Source organism: Cuculus canorus, chromosome 5 (assembly GCF_017976375.1).
Source record: "Cuculus canorus isolate bCucCan1 chromosome 5, bCucCan1.pri, whole genome shotgun sequence".
NCBI lineage: Eukaryota > Metazoa > Chordata > Aves > Cuculiformes > Cuculidae > Cuculus > Cuculus canorus.
Window position 1 is genome coordinate 9,136,020 of NC_071405.1, and position 20,596 is coordinate 9,156,615.

The window sequence follows — 20,596 nt, forward strand, 5'->3', positions numbered from 1 at the left end:
AAAACTCCACCTAGGAATGCAAGCAAGGAAAGTGTCAGGGAGAGCAAGATGTGTGCAATGTGCTTTGTTACCAGAAAAAGGAGAACAAGGCTTGAATTCCCACCCAAGATGGCGGTGTTGAATCTAACCTGCCCTTCAGCTTCTAGATCTGCCAAAGTCAAAGTATCACAGATGTCACTTTCTGCCTTTTGACTGCACCTCTTCTTTCCTCTCATCATCCTGGCTGCAACATGAAGAAACTAGGACACAGTTGGACTTCCGTTTAGAATTTTAGGTGTCCCTTTCAGGCAGTTAACTCCAATTCCCAACAACTGCATCTATCGAGCTTTTTCATTAAGCATTTGCAGAGCCATCACAATTACCGACAAACTCATTTTTGTTCACAAGGTTACAAGGACCACCTATGATTTCTGCTGCTTCTAAACCAAGTTACCAGTGCAGGCTCTGGAACCATCTGAAACTCAACAATGTAATCCAAAGGGCTGGAGAATCCTAACATTCTGCACAAATTGGTACAGGTAAAGCAGTTTCAGACAAAACTTCAATTCCCTTGTTGCAGACCCTGAAAGCCTCTGCAACAGCAGCAACTGTGGAAACCTGTATTTACATCATTAAAAAGTCATTTTCCTCTCCATGAGCACACAGATTCTTCCAGGATCCTCTGGCTAAGATGCAATCGTTCTTTCTACTCATTCCTTCCTTCCCCTACACCATCCAAGAAATATACAAACAGAACTACACAAGCATCATGTCCTCCAGATATTTGGACCTGTACGAGTGTGCCTCGTGTTTCCCAGCCACAGGATTTAGCTCTCCAGCCTCAGCTCTCTGATGCCAACAAAAACATGATACACTCCTCACAGCAGTAAGTGTATCCAATACATTTCTGCAAAACACCACAGTACAAAGAAGAGCAAGGGCTCTTCTGAGAAACTGAAGGAGGGTGGCATCGCTATGTTCTCCATCAAAGCACATTCTCTGCCCCTCCTGCATGTTCTAAGCACCCCTTCTTCCTCCAGGACAAGAAAAAGCCTCATAAAAACCAGGAAACAAACCATTTAGGAGTGACTCCTTTGAACACATCCTTGTTTTTCTAAGCAAAATCCATCAGTCCACTATAAATCACAAGTCACCGAAACTAAGAAGAAAATAAACTTTGTTGATAACATAGTCCCTTCCCAAAGGGCAAAGTTCTGCTTCAAATAATCCAAAGAGAAAGAAATCAATGCCTGTTCCTAAATCTTCTCCTTCTGCACAGCAACATAAAATGCTACCACAGTGGTATGTAAGGTCATCAGCTTCAAAGCAGCTTCACCTACTGTACTTGCGGAAGCCAAAATAATGAAAGACACCATATGGCTTCTGTCATGGTAGATAAAGCTAATGGAGGCATATAATGAAAATTTCAGTTCCTCGTCTCTTGGTTCACTCTTTCCCAGTGCAGCACCATCAATCCTTTGCAAGCCTTTATTTTCCAGCTTTAAAGCCCTACTTCCTCTTTAAATCTTATATTTTTCTGACAGATAAAATGGTTTACTTATCAATGTCCTAGATTTCAGCAAATACGATTTAATATGTGCAGAAATAAAGTAATTAGATAAACATCTGATACTATGATAAATTCTGTTACAGAAAATCAACTTAGACATTCTCATAGGTAACTGGGTCAGAAGATAAAAGCCTATGGTCTCATGAGCACAGCCCATCAAAAATGCAAGCATTAAGACTCACCAATTTCTTCTATTTCTTCCAGGTAATCATTGTAATCGTTTAGACTGTCAAAGTCATCTTCTCTTTTATTGTATCTTTGAGAGAAGAGAAACAAGTATTTATATAACAAACAAAGATTAAATGTTCCAATACATGAACGGGGCTACAGGAAAGCTGGGGAGGGACTTTTTACAAAGGCTTGTAGTGATAGGACAAGGGGCAATGGGTATAAATTGGAGAGGGGCAGATTTAGACTAGACATAAGGAGGAATTTCTTCACCATGAGAGTGGTGAGACACTGGAACAGGTTGCCCAGGGAAGCTGTGGCTGCCCCATCCCTGGAGGTGTTCAAAGCCAGGTTGGATGGGCCTTGGGCACCCTGAGCCAGTGGGTGGGAGGTGTCCTCACCCACCGCGAGGCGTTGGAATTAGTTAATCTTCAAGGTCCCTTCCAACCCAAACTATTCTATGATTCTATGAAATTTCATTTGCACAAAGCTCTTGCTGCAAGCCTATTGATCTACTTTTATCAGCCACATGCTTTATGGCTCCCACCAACATACACAATCTTTACAAGAAGACAGAAGTGCTTGTTTCAAAGGAAAGGAGCCAGCCTGGCATAACTTGGTGCTATCTTTGCCTACTGTCTGCCAATTCCTTTTCCAGAGTCACAAGCAAACAGGAGCACACAGGCCAGGATATACTAATTGCAAGCCAGCCCTTCAGCATAAGAAACCTATTACAAAGGCAGACAAGAGTAATGCCCACAAGAAAAGGTTTTAAGAAGTTATCAGAAAAGGAAGTTTGGCTTTGCGCCAACAACAAAAAGCCTCTGTCAGCAGCAAACTGAAAACACTACACAATTCCCTTATTTTGTACCAACAGATTATTCCAGAACTCATTAATCCAACTCTTGATAGCTAGAAAAAGTAAAGGAACAACTAGAATATGGACAGCCTCCGACAGTCAAGCCATGCAGGTCTTCTTCCCAAGAAAGTACAAAGCTGGGATTCTGCCTGCTTTGTGGACCAGGATACAACATACCTGGCAGTATGAAAATCTCATCCCAAGAAATTCCAAATTTGGGGCCAAATTCCAATCTGGGGACATTTTTTTGTGCCCACTACAAACTAATCTGGCAAATGTTTTTACAATGTTTTCTGTTCTAACAACACTTTATCAGGTGTTTAGTCAACAAAGTTGACTTCATTCCATTCTGACTTTTGTTAACTTTAACAGAGTTCATAATCAAAACTATTACTACTTTCCACATCAGCATCATGGTATTCAATGACACAGTTTCTCCACATATCAGCAACATCATATGATTCGTTTAGTATTGTAGTAAGTCTTACATAAAGGCTGCCAAGCTTACAATTTACCTGTACATTCACTTCTGCACAGACAGCATTCTCCAAGTTTACTACGCTCCATCAGACCCTCCCCTAACAAAACATCAACTGGCCTGCTTATTTTCCTTCTAAGATGCTGTTTCTCGGCCACAAGAAGTGAGGTGCAATTTTAGACCTCATTTATCTCAATTACAAGAGCTCTCCAATCCAGATGACAGACTCGTAACACAAGGCTTGTAAGGAAGCATTTCCACTAATAATTGCTGTGTGGCGTAGAAAACAACGTGAACATAGCTTCTCTTTTGTCCATTTTTATTTAAAAGGGGACCTGCCTTCAACTCTCTTAACAGGTTTCCAAGACAAAAAAAAACAATGTCCTGTTCCTTGCCCCACTCCCATGTTCACCTTCTCAAAGAGAAAGCAGCTGTAGTCCTCAATATTTCATCATTTCCAGTCAGAAGGCAAATTTTTGCCACAGGAGGCCACATAGAAACACCCAACATTAGAAAATGTTAAGCAGGAATCCCTCAAGGCTAAATTGAGAACTCAGCCCTCAGCTGCTGCATAAAACCAGATTCTCAGAAATCCATGTCAACTGGAATGTTGACAAACTCCATGTCAAATGGAATCAAGTTTTCTGGGTTGTCACTTCAAGAAAAATTCTCTCCTCTCCTACTGGAGGAGTAAGTCAGTTTTTTAAAATGGCAATACATAAAATACATCCACTTTCTGTTCTTCTAACTGGTGACACTCACATTTTCAGGACCTTCTTCCGAATTTCCACTTCCTTGTCGACAGCAGGATCCTCGAAGAGCTGGATCCTGAAGTTACATTTCCGCAGGGGGGTATCGCACTCCAGGCAATTCCCAGCCCCTCTCACAAACAGCAGTTCCACACAGTTCTCGCATCTGTGGGAGAAAGGGAGGGGTATAAAGGCAGACACATGGTTAAACAGTAACTGAATCACAGGACTGTCCTCCTTTTTTGTCATTTACACACACATTAGCTACACAGTCATCTCCCCTTGATTTCACTATTTCTTCAGCACTCAAGGCAAGGAGGCAAGAGCTCTCCACCACAGCTGAAAGGAAAAAATCTCAGCAACCCATATGCATTTATTTCCCCTGCCCAAACAACTCTGCCTCTTTGCCAAGACTGAAAGTCAATCCAAACAAAATGATGGAGTTTGTGTCAAGGGGATGCTTGTTTATTGACACCAAACTCATTTTGCATGGACCACAGTGCAATATCCTTATTTACTGTGAGCACCACCTTGCTGTATAAAATAACCCCGTTTATTTCCTTGATGCCATTCACAGCATGGGGCACTACTCATAACAAGCAGGGACACAAATCCTGCCCGCAGCCTTTCAAGCATCTACCAGTATTACCATGGAGGAACCACTGTAACAAACCCCAGTCCAACACAAATAAAAGAACCAAAATACCATTTCAAACAGTGAACACCATTAAACAGCTCTTCTGTGCCTTCTGTTACTACTTTTTAAAATGCACATAAAATATATTTCACGCAGAGGCTGCACAGGAACAAACCAAAAATATCTTTCTGGGTTTGTTTCTTTGGTCTTGATGATGATTTCAGATTTTAACAAAATGCCTGCTGACCAGTTGGTTGGTATTCAATAAAGGTTGAAACAACAGGAAAGTCAATTTTAAAAGTACTTGGGTACCAGTAACATGCAGGTTTCTAGCAGTGGCCACCACCTGCAGCAGCCATTTCCTGCTGCCGGGGAGGGATGGTGGTGTTTATTTATAGTTTTGCTACACTGAAGCCAAAACAGTCGTGCATTAAGGGCTAGGTTTGTATTGTACCTTCACAAACCCAGCACAAAAGCTAAACAAGTTAAGAGAAACAATACTGACCTGGTTGCGAAGGATTTTAAACAAAACTTTCACCCTACTGACTCACCTCCAACTAAACTGGTTCCAGCACTTAGGGAGGCAGAGCTGGCCAGAGCTAACCAGTTCTACCCGGCTTCTGCTTTCAAGATTAGAAAGGGCAAAACAAACGCAATTGTATCTTACAATGAAAAAAAAAAATAGAGAAAAATAGAGCAATTTCTTTTTATTAACACAAGCAGAACTACTGTCTGAACTACATCTCTCACAGCAGCTGCCCACGCTGAAGAGCAAACCTTGAATTTATTTGAACATTTTCCTGCTCCAGAATTCCTGTAGTTATAAATCCAAGGGCATTTAAGTACAATTCATCAAAGAAAGGAAAGATCAAGCCTTTTAGCCTGAAACTCAGAAGCTACTGGGCCACCAACTCAAGCACCATGCTTCTGGATGAAGATATTTTAGCTCACTGCTATGGCAGAAGGATCTCTAAACACACGAGATAGCAGGGCAGGGAAAGGGTTTTCTCTTTCCTTTCCAACCTGTCAGCAGAAGGTGCATAACAGCAACAGCCCGGGACATAAGGACAGTCTCACCGCCTCCTTCATTCTGGCAGCTCGTGCTGTTTGCACATCTCTCTCAACACAGCAACCAAAGTGCAGTAAAACCCCTGGCTCCTCTTTCCTATTTTTAAGTTATAGTAAAAGGAATGTAAAGCTACAGAACTTGGTAGGTGGATCCAAGTGCAGGTGATTGCATTTTTTTCTACTCTGGTATCGCCTACAGACCAACAGAACAGGGTTTCCATGTGCAAGGTATTATGCACAGACATTAGCACCTGAAACTACTTCACTTCGCTCCCCCCTTCTTCACCTGAACTAAAGACATTTCAAGTTTACACAGGACTTGACTGTGGGGAAAAAAAGCCCTTCTTGGGAAAGCACTTCATGCAAGTGCTTCAATGCCTTCCCAAAATGTTTCCCAGTGTTTCTAATGCTGGAAAATAGCCTTCCATACAAAAAAAAAAGAGATGAGTTAACACTTTACTATGGGAATCCCACATCAGATGATCAAGTTCTCACTCATTCATGCACATCCACCATTGTATTTATCCATAGATAACTCCTTCCGAATTCCAAAGGGGTTATATGGGACAAGTCAAGGCCATACCTGGACTCTGTGCAAATCCTGCCTCTTCTCCACCTCCAGATAGTTTTAATATACAGAGTAAGATCCCAAGCTCATCCCAAGCAGATCTGCCATTTTCACCCCCACAAACCACAGCCGCTTTCCCAGCAATGACAAGCATGTTCGGTCACACATTTCCATCTGATCCTCGAAGAGGAAGAAGAGCCATCTCCCAAATCCCTCTCAAACCAGTTCTTTTGGTTTCACTGGAGACAGCTAAAGTGAGAGCACATGCAAATGCCATGAAGGCAGATTCCTACAAAAATGGACTTAATGATTATTTCATGTCTTTAAATGAATATTTCAAAATGTGACTTGAAAAAAATAACTAAAAAAAGATGGAGCAATTTATGTGACATCAAAAGGTACCCAACCCATACAGCAGACATCCCAGGCAGCACAGGGGGACAGCCCAACACCACAGCTGGCATTGCAGAGCTCCCTCATGACACACAGACCACATCAATTTACATGGTCCTTCCATTTCTTTGCAAATACAACTCTCCTCCGTTTGCCTTAGAGTAAAGACAGTTTGACTATGGAAGCAGAACACCATTCAGTGCATCTTTTATTGAACACATCACACATGGCTTTCCCCAAATGAGCAAACCACCGAAACACCTGCTTAGCTCCCCTTCAAATCATGGCCAAAACAGATGGCCACCAGCTTTCTTAAATTGGAAGCCTTAAATCAGCAGTTTTTAATATGCATATACAACACATGACACACAAAAAAACCCCAAGACTAATTCTGTAGCTTGGGAACCAAGAGTGGGAGGGGAAAGACAAAAAGATGGTTATAGAACATGTTCTATCCTGTCACAGTAAGAAAAGGCTCAGCTCTATCAACTCACTCAGTACAGGTGGACACGCATTCAAATATGTAAGTTTTCTTACCCTCAGTCAGAAAATGTTGGCGTGCAAGAATGAACAGCGAGTTCATATCAAGTTTCTTGTGAAACTGAGGAAATCCACAATGGAAACTGATCTATTTTTGACTGAACCTTATAGTGAAGAGATCCCAAAGATTAAGTCGGTGCTCAAAGGAACCCATTCTTTGTAGGCAGAGGTGAAAGAAAAGCGATGCAGATCCTCAACAGCCTTTCAGAAAATGATCTGCGGTATTGCTTTGAATGTTGGCAGCATCATATCCAGCTGCGTGTCAACTCAGAAGGAAGCTATTTTGAAGGCAACAGTCATTGATTTTCTTAATTCATCAAATAGAAACAGCCACAGGCACAGTCTTTTTTTGTGTCAGACCTCATATGTAATATGTATGTGTACATGTTACACATGTAAACCAACGACGACAAATGTTAAAAATCAGGTCTATACATTTGTTCACACTTGAGTATGTCTGAGGACGAGAGATTCACATGAGGTTTAAGCACAGAGTCGGGGCGCGATATCGCCAATCCTCCTCTTCACAGTGAGGTTGCACGGCCTCTGTGATTCTATTTCACGCATGCACTAAAAACTTTCATCCTTCTGGATTTAAGTTTGTATCCTGAGAACAGGTAATCTGGATTAAGATATCAACAGTAAATGCCCAGGGAGCTGCTCATGTGTGGAAGATGAGAAGACTACTATTAGTAATGTCACCAACAAAAGCAATCACAACACCTCCAGGAACAATAAAGGCTCGTGGTCTTCCACATCAGAACAATATATATCAGTGTGCTTATTTTCATTCGGATGGACACTGTTTTGATCTGTCTTGCTCTTCTCTTTCCTCTTCATGAAATATTAAACATATGGCTCTGTCTCTAAGCAGTCTAGAACGACACCATATTTTAGAGGGAAGAGAATAAAGCATCTAGATGGTTTGGCACCATCAAGGCACAAATAGCACTACACGCCCTCCTGTCAGTGTTCAAGGACATCAGGATCGTACTAATAAAGCTTTTGGTACATTACAGAAAATAAGCATAGCGTCCTCTCCAGAAAACTTCTAGATATTCATCAACTAAATTACACTGACCAGAAGCGAGCACTTGTTTTGGACAAACTGTTTTCAAAGCGTACAAGATTTGCACCCGATCCTGTGTTTCCACACAAGCACACATGCATGGAGGGATGATGGCAGGTAAGGAATCAAGCCTCTGGGACACTGAACGGATGAAAACAACTCAAAACATAAGCAGCACCATCAAGCTATGCTAACTTTTCTAGCTTGGCTGACAAGAAAGCAAACAAAACAGTATAAAGGAAGAGCAATTCTGACAAGCAGGAGTCCAAGATATTCCCTCTTTTAAAATTTTAGATTCTACCAAGCATAGCAAAAACTTTCAGGACTTCAGATATGCAGTCATTAATCATGTCAGAATAAAAAAAATCCCTTTATGGCTTTTGCTGTTGACTGGGACTATTACAGGATGAGTTACTGTCCTTCTTTACAAAGACTATTTTTAGCAGATATACTCACCAAACAGTATCAAATATTTAAAATATCTAGGCCCCTCTTCTTCAGCTTTTATAACCAAGATGTTTCTGATATTTAAAGTAACACACAAAACAAATGATCCTGTCTACTATGAAAAAAGAAGTTTAGATTACAAAATAATAACATAGCCTGCAACATATAGCCAAGACCCGAACCAGAAATAAATGGAATGGAAAGAATCAGCAAAAAAAAAAAGAGGTGCTTTCAGTTGATCCTCAATTCTGAGGAGAAATTTACTTAGAGAAATGGAATGACTCTTGATTCATGGCCAGGGAACACTACAAACCAATGGAAAACACATATATGAGAAAACTTACAAAAAGACATCTACATTTTTAAATCAAAGTTGCTTCTGGAAGCATTCACAGGCTTTCTGCTTAGCTTGGGTTAGACAATTTTGTGTTCTGGTACAGAGATTCTTGAACTGAGACAAGAACAGCTCAATTTAGAGCAAGCAGCTGTCCAACCTGCTTATTTCGCAACCTTCATACATTTAGCAAGTCCTCAGAACTCACAGTGGTTTCTACTACACAGCCAATGGTTCACCTGCTATGTGCACTTGGCCATCGCAAGTTTGTATTCTAGGCTCACAGACTAACCAGCACAGCCTAGAAGTCATGTTCTTCCTAGAATCTGCAGAAACAACGAGCTTTGCGATCCAAAAAGCTCAGAGAACTAAGCAAAAGTTCCCCATGTTACAGATTAGGGAGTAAAAGCTGAGCAAAGAGAAAGAAGCATGACTGCAGTTATACCAAACGCTTCTGAGAGCCTCAGCAGAGAAGAACTTACGAGATCAGTAGCTACCAGATGAATAGGGAGTTCGGGACAAAAATAAGTCTTTTCCTTTCACATCTCAGCTTCAGGAATTCAGAAATCCTTATTAAAGTACTTGCAGAAGCAGCTGCCTATATATTTTGGGCCATCTCTCCCCTGTCTGCCAAATACAAGAGGGTGTTGGAAGAATAAGATACCAAGTTCTCCTTTTTCCTCTGTTCAGATCCTGTGAAGTCTTTCTGATTGGGATTTTGCTGGGCTCAGCTTGTAAGGAGACAATTTCCAAACGCTCTCAAAAACCTTATTTGGCTGAAAAACCCATGACGGATTTGTCTTCAACCAGTACATGAACAGATCTCACAAGCAGCTCACACGTCATGTCAAGATTACAGCTCATTATGGCAATGAGGCGCATCTCCGGTTTCAGACAGAAATCACAATTCCGTCCATCAGCAGATGAGAGGGGTTTTCTGTTGTTACACACTGTTGATAAGTTATTTCCAGTTGCCTGCACCTCCCCAATGCTCAGCCCACAGCAGCAGGCACTGCGAGACAAAATGTCAGAGATTACATTGCTAACGCTTTCTTTTTTTCCCCAAAAGTACTGAGACTACAGACTTGCAGGGACAGGACGACAAGAATGGGTTTTGAGCTGAAAGAGGGGAGATTAAGATAGGATATTAGGAAGAATTTTTCTTATTGAGAGGTTGGTGAGGCCCAGGCGCTGAGATGCCCAGAGAAATGGATGGTCCATCCCTGAAGGTATTCACGGCCAGGTTGGATGGGAATTTGAGCAACCTGGTCTGGTGGGAGGTGTCCCCATCTATGGCAGGGGGTTGGAACTGGATGATCTTTAAGATCCCTGCCAACCCAAACCATTCTATGATTTTAGGATTCTACAGAGACCTTCACCGCTCCTCTGAACAACAAAACAAAACCAAGAAGACACTCCGGTACGCTGTACCTTTATTACGTCAGTCCTCAGCATCACCTATCAAGCTTCTGAGTATACAATTCTTTTATACTATTTATATCATTTTGGAAAAGGATGCGGACACACACTTTTGTTTCATTTTTGTTCTGCCATTTGAGTTCTACTCTGTAATGCTGAAAGGAGAAGGTTAAATGAGCCCAGGCATCTCAAAAAATTTAGGAGACATTCAGCCACAGCAAACCCTATGTTCCAAACACCCAAACACACAGCCTGATATTCACACCAGTTCATCTCAACTGCACTCATCAGAAAGCAAGCAGAGCAGGTAGTAGTTGAACAGCACATGACTGGCATTTGAAGCAAAAAGAATTACATACTGAGTCAATTACTAATAAACAGAAACATTTCCACCACCCACTGTGTTTCAACATCTCCATTACAAAACTATTTCAAGTGGCTTGGACCTGACAAGAGTTTGCAGCAAGCTGAAACTTAACTCACATTTATCCAGTATGGATGAGCCTTTTCATTTTCCTTAGGAAAAAACTACAGAAGACGCTTTTATGGTATTAATTGTAACTAGTGTAAAGAAACTATTTCTATAGGTATTTAAATAAAAGTGGGTCTTTAAGAGATATCACTATTTAGTCAATTAAGCACACAATCATAAAACCCATGTCTTACTGCACAATTATGTGAATTTGGTCAAACAGCAGGCCAATACTTGACAGGCCAATTCTTGACACTTCAAGAGCAGCTGTGTGGAGTTGTGAAATCTGTGTTTTCACAATGACTGGGCATACCAAAATCCACCGAGAATTTACCCACTGTACCAGAACAACTACTTCAAATCCATTACAGTCTGCTGGGCAAACACATGCACTAAAATGTCAACAACCTTTTTATTATTCTCGTTGAAAAAGAACCTCTGCAAGATTTCTAGGTTCTCAAACGTCAAATTAGGTAGCTACCAGGATCTGCGGCTTCCCATAGCACACCTGAACATAAGACACAATTACAAAATTTTTCATGTCTGCCTAAAATGCAGAAACTGCAATTTTTTAGATATGATTCAGCTCAACGCTGCCCGCTACCCTATAAGATAACTTATTGTTAACAAGCAGAAGATCTCACACCAAACTCCATACAACACGTGCTGCTCCCTTCTCCTTCAGTATCACAAGCGGAAGAGGAGAGCAGGCGCTAATCTCTTCTCTCTGGTGACCAATACATACAACCCAAGGCAATGGCAGGAAAATGTGCCAGGAGAGGATTAGGTTGGATGTGAGGAGAAGGGTCTTCATCCACAGGGTGGTGAAGCACTAGAACAGCTCGCCAAGGAAGCAGTCACAACGCCAAGCCTGACAATATTCAAGAAGCATTTGGACAACACCCACAGACACACAGAGTGAATTTGGAGGATTCTGAGCAGGGACAAGAGCTGGACTCAATGATCCTTGTGGGTCCTTTCCAGTCCAGCACATTCTAAGTTTCTATGGTTACCTTGTGAGAAAGTCCTATGCTGCGGTATGAGCTGAACTGCCCCCAGAGCTGACAGATCTTCCAAGCTTCAGTATTTTGAGCATTCACTTGCTCAGTCTTACAAAACACATACACACGTTCAGAAATCACAGTAGAAAAAAATAAAACAGACTACAGAAAATAACCACTCTTGAGACTCAAAATAGTCATGACAAACCTTTTACTTCATCTGAAACAAGGCTTCTACCTTCTCTTCAATGCATTTTACTGTGCAAAAATTGCATGGGGAAGCAAGACAAGGAAATGCAGCTATAAGGCAAAAGGGGAAAAAATTAAAAGGTATTTCTGGCATGATGGGATATCCTGACCACAGAACTGCGGGCTTGTCACAAGACACTTCCATATGTCATGTCTAATCTCAGAACGTAAGATAAAGTTGATAAGACACATATCTGTAAGAGAGCCAGGCATATGACCGAGGTTTTCCATAAAAACAGCAGTGATTTGGGGTCTCAGTGGGAAAGAGGCAAGTGTTTAAGTCACAGAAATCAGAACTTTGAACCACCTCTTGCAAACATACCTGTTGAACCATCTGCATATGCTGGCTCATCTATCCCAGCTTTTGACAGGAACTAAGCCAAACTTCTGCCAAGAGCATAAGCTTGTATTTCACTCAAAGCTTAAAAGGTACACAGTCCAGTTTCCTTAAGCTATTCAAGTACAGAGAGTGTGGGTGTATGTACACACAATTAAAAACAACTGAAGAAACCAGCCTGTTGAAGCAATAACTGCATCGTCTATGTTCCAGATCACTCTGAAAACACTGTCAGTGCTCAAAAAGCAACGTGTAATGAAGCACTGTCCTCTCTACCACTGTGCTTGACTGGTTTGAAAAGACTGCTAGAACAACCTGCCATGATAAAGTCCTACATGAGAGCTCCTGTATAAATTTTAGCAGTTTATTTTATTGTATGTAATTTGTCGTAAATGAGTGACCAAACTCAAAGGTTAAGACACAAACTCTCACTCTCATGAGCAGCAAAAGTCCTAATAACTCTGAGTTGATCTATGCAGCTGAGAACACCAAAACTGTATTTCATAGAAACACAGATCATAGAATGGTTTGGGTCAGAAGGGATCTCAAAGGTCATCCAGTTCAAATCCCACTGCCACAAGCAGGGACCAGCACCAACGCCAAAGAAGCTGCTGCAATCTGCCTTCACACTGTCACTGTCCTTTCCCCACTGTCCTCTTCCACACACCAAAAAAACATTTGTGCAGCCATGTGGTTATTTGCTGCGTTATTTTTCAGCCGGATGAACTGTTCCATTTGTTTCACCACATGATCACAACTGCTTGTACCAGCACATAGCAGCAGCCAAAGTGGAGGTAGGAATGAGCAACCAGGGTGAGAAAGCTGAAGCAGAATGCTGTCACATATAAAATCCCAAGCAAAGCAGGCATCTCACATCACTGTCATGGAAGCTTTGAAAGCCAGATGTGTTTAAGAGTCATTCATTAGAGAAGCTGAAGCATGAAGAACTCGGGGAACAGGGACCGTGTTCAGTTCCAGACAACGCACTTAGGTGCCCAGCAGCACAGGTAGGCACTTTTGTAAACACCACTACATACCAACTCAGCTTTCCACCTTTGCTCTGAAAGCGGAACTAGGAGAACCCTAAAGTGAACTCCAGGCCCCAACAAGTTCAGCAGCCAAACATCCTGCAGCCTGCAGACAGGTTAGGGCATCCCACAAACAATGTTCCCATTCAGGCAGCTCCTACCCGTGCACTGACACCGAGACAGCTCTGACAAAGGGAGATACCTCAGCTGCAACATGCGCGTGACATGAGGCCCAGCGCAGCTGGGCTGTAAAGCAAGGGAAGAGGATGGTGCTGCAGCAGGCAACCTCCAAACAGCTTGGGCTGATACAGGATCACAACCTCAAAAACTCTGGCAATAAAAAATTATTTCAGGGTGCCCTAAGAGCTGCTTGACCAACAAACCTCTCGAAAGGTGAGTCAAAGCAAGTTACAACATAAGCAATATAAGAACGGGTGGGGGAGCAGACAGAGGATAAGTATTTTTCAAGATTGCTAAAAATAAAAGGGCCAAAAAGCATGTCATGTTAGTTCAGAATATTTTAAACAAAGCACACAAGATTACTTTACAGGCATATCCTTCCACAAGAGAAACAGAAAGCAAAACACAACAAACCAAATTCATGCATTTGAAACAAGTCACAAAGTCACTGGGAGCTCATCATTTAAAGAGCACCAAGGATAGGAAAAGATATCCCTCTACCAACTAAATAGGGGTTCATGGTCCCTCTGCAATGTGATGCAATCATGAAAAGGTACACGCAACCCAAGGATGTATGAGAAGAGTTGCCACTGTCAGAAAGACAGAATCATCCAGCAGGATGTGAGGACACTTCACCTGAGGTGACACGTGCAGTTCTGGGCACTGACACTCAAAGAGAGATGAGTTCACCCTATAAATGCAGAAAAGGACAGCTAGGATTATCAGAGCAGAAACAGCAGAAAAAGCTACCTAAACTAAAACAAGCAGGTCCAACCAGTAGAGTAAAACTTACACTGAAAATCGTAGTTCTCATCAGCCACAAGAGTGAGAGTCTGGAAGTACATCCAATGGGAGCAAGATGGTCTTCAACAGGTGACTAGATTTCATAACCAAGGAGGTGCCTCCAATCCCATTTATGGTCCCAGATACGTGCTCTAAACTCTGAAACCTCAAGACAACAACAATTTGGGAAGAAAAATAAAAAAGGAGAAAGAAAAGCATTTTGGTTAAGATACTGAAATATTACATGCATCTTTGGGTACTGAATTCATTTTCAAGGACAGCAAGCATGGCACATGTTCTAGCATCCACTCCTCCAGCTCATAACAGAAAGAACTCCTAACCATCAGTCTTTCATAAATTAAACAGAATCATATTATTTTATCAATAACCAGCATAAACCATGGTATGTATATGTCTCAGAAATCCCAATCTGATTCACTCGGATCAATTGTTTCACCTTGTGGAGAAAGAGAGAAAGTAAGAGCATTCCGTTCTCCTTATCTTTAATAGCTGATATAATAGCAAAGAAGAAAACTTCACAGTAAGCATTCTCAGCTCTTCTATTTCAGATACAACATGTAATTTAATACGTAATTTAATATGTATATATATTCTACTAGCATGTAAAAAATTGCCTGGTAGAGAGAATTAGCTGATGTGTACTTGTGCACACCTTGTATTATGCCATGCCTTGGCTCACAAGCAAAACAAGTTTAGATGAACAGCTTCTGTACAGCAAAATGTGGTGGCCATGACTCAACAAATCATCATTCCCATCTCTTCATGAGTCTGATATGGCCTTAGGGAATAAACTGCTTCCCAAAACTGCAGCCTTTTCAGTGAGACAGACCAAAAGCACCAGTAGGACTCAGCAGTATTATTGTCAAGAGCGCTCTGGTTTCCCATACTATTGCAGGTAGAACTGATTAGGGCATTCCTTATTTTCTGCCCTAAAGCATCATTTAGAAAGATTCGTTAAAACTCTGTTGCCTTTACTGTCACAATTGGAATAGCTGGACGTCAGAGAAGGAAGAATGACATCTATGCAGTCCTTAAATACCTTACAGCACAGAGTCTAAATTATTCTTAACACTAAGTTGCAGAAAATCTCATGCGAAGAAAGAAAAACAAATGAAAAATCCAACTCAATAATACTTTATTGCCATCTTCCATTCAAATACAGACTTAATCCTTAAAGAAATAAGCCTGGGCAAGTAGTTTAAAGAAAAAAAAAAAGACTGTCATCTGAAAAAAAGAAAAAAAATTCACTTGCAAAGAATGAAAGGTTTGTGTATTTCTTTTTTTGGAAACTTAGGGAAAAATATGTCTTGAAATGCAAGTTGCATATAATAATAGTAAAAAAATCATCTAACAAACCATTCAGGACTTGCTGAACAAGTTCACTTCAGCATAATCACACAGAGAAACAGAGGTGTAAGGGACCTCGGGGTCATTCCCTGCATTCCTACAGAGCCATGCATTAAATGTGCAGAACATCTGCCCCTGAATGTCTCACCAGCCACACAGAGCTCTGCAACCCAGCACGAAGGTTTAGACAAACTTACTTGTTTTGTAACCTAAAAAAGTTAAAGGAGATGTAAAGAATGCACCTTCTCCCAAGTAACTGGTGATAGGACGAGAAGAAATGGCTTCAGGTTGCACAAAGGGAGGTTCAGATTAGATATCAGGAAAAATTTCTCCACCAAAATGGTTCTCAGACACTGGCAGAGGCTGCCCAGGGAGGTGGTGGAGTCCCCATCCCTGGATGTGTTTAAAAGACAAGTAGATGAGGCGCTCAGAGATATGGTTTAGCGTGGACAGGTACAGTTGGACTCAATGATCTCAAAGGGCTTTTCCAACGGGGCAATTCTACAATTCTAACCCCAAGCCAAGTGAGGCATCTCCTGTTGCAGTGGATCGTTTATTTAGCAGCGTCCGTGCCACCCTTGTGCCTAGTGCTCATTTGCATCGTTTTGCTTCCCAGAGCCGGCACTTCTGATCCACTACTGATCTTTGCCATCACAAGCAGCTTACTGAGCACAAACTGCAGCACTAACAAAGGCAACTTACTGGAGCTGCAGGTTTAGTTTCAGTTTCTGTAACCCAACAGATTTTATTGCGTTTTCTTGAACAAGCTTTATCTCGGCAATCTGCATTCTCACAAAGGAGTGTAAGTGCAAAGGAGATAATCATTAGAAAATCCCAACAGTAGCAACTCAAAGAGCATCCCCGCCTCCCTGCTCTCACTTGGGAATCTCCCACTTCCTATCAATTTTTAAGGGTCATTCCTCACTCCATTTTCACATAATCCCTAAGCAACCTTTATCACACCTTTTCTCAGCACGAGATAAAATATAGATTGTGCTTCATAAACAATGAAGACCTTAAGATCACACTGTTGGTGGGACACAATATGATAACTATTTTAGGGACGTCTTGGAATACCCTACAATACACAATGTGTGGCCAATGAAACAATCTCAAATATATTTTTGACTAATTAACACAAAAAACAAACCCCAAACCCTTTTTATTTTTTTGCATCATAAATTTAATAATTAAAAAACCCACTTTTTCCTCAAGCTTAAAAATAAACGGATTTTGCTATTTTAGTACATTAAACCATCATGCAAACTTCTTGAAGTTAAATTAAAAGATCACATTGAATCTAACCACTTTTTAGTGGTAGGTATTAAACAAAACCAAGGAGGACGTGTGTCAGCCCTTCATCAGCTATGCTGGCATCTCAACCATTTTCTACAGATAGTAGGGGATATAAATCCAGCCCTGTTTCAGTGAAGGCAGCTTCACAGGTTATCAAACAGGACTCTAAGTAAGCAAATATATTACTCACCAAAGAGGCGACATAAATCATTCTCCCAAAGCTGCGGCAGATTTCAAACAACTTTATCAAGATGAAAATTTGTGATACATATTCATTCTTTTAATGTTTGTTAGTAAAAGAAACAACGAGGAGAAACAGTTGCACAGTGCAGGAGCAAAAAGCAAGACAGCATGTATTCATGAAGGACCAAAAAGGCAAACGCAACAAAATAATTCTATTTTAGCAAAATAAATTATATTCCTGTTTGTATTTGTATCAGTACTTGTTACACTACAAACTATGAAAAACAGAATGCCTTGGTGTCCTTAGTCAGCAGAGGATTCAAACAACAGGAGAAGAGACCACGTAGGATACAGGGAGGAGGGCACACGACTGTCTCCCCACATGGTGAGCTCATGGGGATCAAATTGTTGTCAAACAATCTGAAGCCGGAGACATATCCACAAATCTGTTCTTCATTATAGGGAGTTCCTCCCACGCATAAACACTGAGTAGATTTGTTGGGCATCTGCATGTGGCTCATTATTTGTGTGTGTGGAAATATCTTAGAAGAATTCTTTTTCAAAGTCTGTTTTAGCATGAACCCCAACTGCCACCCGCTGCAGAACGGATCTAACCTACACAATATTTTTGTTCATTCCTATCTCTGCATAATCATAGAATAGTTCGGATTGGAAGAGACTTTAAAGATCATCCAGTTCCACCCCCCGGCCATCGGCAGGGACACCTCCCACTAGCTCAGGCTGCCCAAGGCCCATCCAACCTGGCCTTGAACACCTCCAGGGATGGGGCAGCCACAACTTTCCTGGGCAAACCGTGCCAGTGCCTCACCACTCTTATGGTGAAGAAATTCCACCTTAAGTCTAGCCTAAATTTGCCCCTTTTCAGTTTATAGTTATTCGCCCTAGTCCTATCACTACAAGCCTTTGTAAACAGTCCCACTCCAACTTTCTTGTAGCCCCTTCAAGTACTGGAAGGTCACTATAAGGTCTCCTCAGAGCCTTCTCTTCTCCAGGCTGAACAACCCCAGCTCTCTCAGCCTGGCCACATACAGGAGGTGCTCCAGCCCTCTGATCATCCTTGTAGCCCTCCTCTAGATCCGTTCCAACAGCTCCATATCCTTCTTATGTTGAGGATAATGTTAACTGAAAAAAAAGTTCTCGCAATTTCTCTTCACTATTTCAGCTGTAAATATCATGCAAAGAAGCAAAACCCACCATGATCCACGGCTACAACCTTATGGCCCACGAGGCCCACTGAAAACAGGTAAGAAAATGGAAATCTGGCCCAAGATTCAGATGATCAGTTCCAAACAATATTAGAGCTTATGTGTTTTATCCAAACATCAGCCTAGAAGCATTCAACAATGCTGCAGGTTCTCTCATAACACCACACTGCTCCATAATTATACAGGATCGGTGCACATATTCAAAAGCAGCATTTACTTAGGCTCACAACAACTGTATTAAAGCCATGTGTAAAGAACATTGTTCCTGGTCTGAGAAACAGTGAACGGCATTTTTCTTACCCATATAAATCACACATAATAAATGCTTGATATTATCTAGTGCCTATAAAGCAGTCAAATTAAGACAAATCAGGTGAACGTACCCTTGAGTGCAGATCTCTAGGAAGACTGAAAGCATTTGAACGCAGGATTTTATCCTTCTTGTATGCTCTGACCTCATTCACATAACATAATAAGCTTATACACAATAATGACAGGATTTCTTCAACCCTGTCCCCTCTCCCCAATCAAAATATCTATTTTATGAGGGAATTTTTGATTCTGCAGACGCTCTAAGAAAGCCACAGCCACTAGCAAATTCCCAGATGACCAACAGAGTGGAAGATGCAGTAAAGAAACCCAAAAAGACAAAGGAATGTTTTTTCACTAAATGGAGACCCCTCCGATTGCTGACATTGTGGAGGTGTCTGTTTAACACCAACCAACTGTAACCTTCTTGGCCAAAGCAAACTGCATATGCGTAAAGGATCGAATTGTCTCTACTCAAAAATGAGTCCCTAAGGATATCCCTGACTGAATTATCTGCTCCCTCCATTTTATGGTATCATGCATTACTCATTTATTTCACCCAATTCTGCAAGCTTAACACAGAAACCATTCTTGATGTCCAACAGGGATAACCTGGGCAAACAAGACTCCTGCCACCAGGGCTTAGGGCTTAGTTTTCACAACGGTTTTATGAAATTTGAATTATTCCAAATTGAAAAGACACACATTTGGGTAGGTGGTTACTTGTGTGCTGAGGACCACAACTGTTCTGGAACACATTTACTCTCATTGAAGGGTTCACTCCCCCCTGTATAGATAAACCTAAAATTTAAAAAAAAATTGAAGGTCCTTCTCTGGACTAAGTCCTTCTCTGGCCCAGGTTGCCCAGACAAGTCATGGATGCCCCATCCCTAGAGGTGTTCAAGGCCAGGTTGGATGAGGCTTTGAGCAACCTGATCCAGTGGGAGGTGTCCCTGCCCATGGCAGGGCGGTAGAACTGGATGATCTTTAAGGTCCCTTCCAACCCAAACCCAAATTCTATGATTCCATTATTCTATGAATCTAATTCAGTTTAACTGCTGTTACTCATGAGTGCAAGAAAGACCTTTTCCCACAGTCCTTGCAAGATAAAGACCTTCAACAATACTTATGATAAGCCCCCTACTTTGTTTAAATCCACACTCCTGCTATTTATAATACTATTTGATTAAGTTCCCTAAAGCTGTCAGATCCCCATGAACTTAAACCACTTCCTTAACTCTGCAGCTTTATTATCTAAAAGAGTAATCCAAGCTGCTTCCACTCCCTAAAACCACATGCAACATTTCAGATGGCGCTATAAGGTGTTCTACTCTTTACCAGCACTTTCTTCAAGAAACATTACAATGCTACAGAAAAGCGATCATCTTACCTACTTCCACAAAGGACATAAGGAAAGTTTGCTAACTTAAAAAAAACTTAAAACTTAAAAAAGGGAGCCAAAGATAAGGAAGAGATGGGTTGTTTGTAGATACTGAAGATTGCACACTGCCTAATGCAGCCATCATGCACTCAACAGTCAAACCCTGAAAAGAATCTCCTTACCAGCACAGGCTGGGGTTCACAACTGATGGTGCCATTTAGCAATAAGTATTTAAAAAGCAACTACAGCCTTTTGTATTTACAGCCTATCAGCCTACCCAGGGCAGAACACACCATACCAGGTATTTTCCTTGGAAAACCCTGTAAAACAAGTTTGGTGACAGCCACTGCAGCATGAATCCAATGTACAAAGTTAACCAGTCCTAACAAAATTCCCCAGCAAAAAAACATGCTGCAGTTGGTCATGAAAATCAGAAAGATCAGGTCACGTTCCCAAGACGACTGAACCCAACACAGAAAGAAACACACCTCTGTCTGTACTGGTA

At 41.4% G+C, this 20,596-nt stretch overlaps 1 protein-coding gene across 1 annotated transcript in view; it reads right to left on the reverse strand.

Annotated features, from left to right (window-relative positions):
- The window catches only part of MNAT1 (MNAT1 component of CDK activating kinase), a 130,912-nt gene that overhangs the window by 88,175 nt on the left and 22,141 nt on the right, over positions 1-20,596 (reverse strand). Inside the window, exons 2-3 of the mRNA XM_054067087.1 lie at positions 3,817-3,969; positions 1,732-1,805 (exon numbers count right to left, since the gene is read on the reverse strand). Of these exons, the coding sequence (XP_053923062.1) occupies positions 1,732-1,805; positions 3,817-3,969 (227 nt within the window). The remainder of the gene's footprint in view (positions 1-1,731; positions 1,806-3,816; positions 3,970-20,596) is intronic.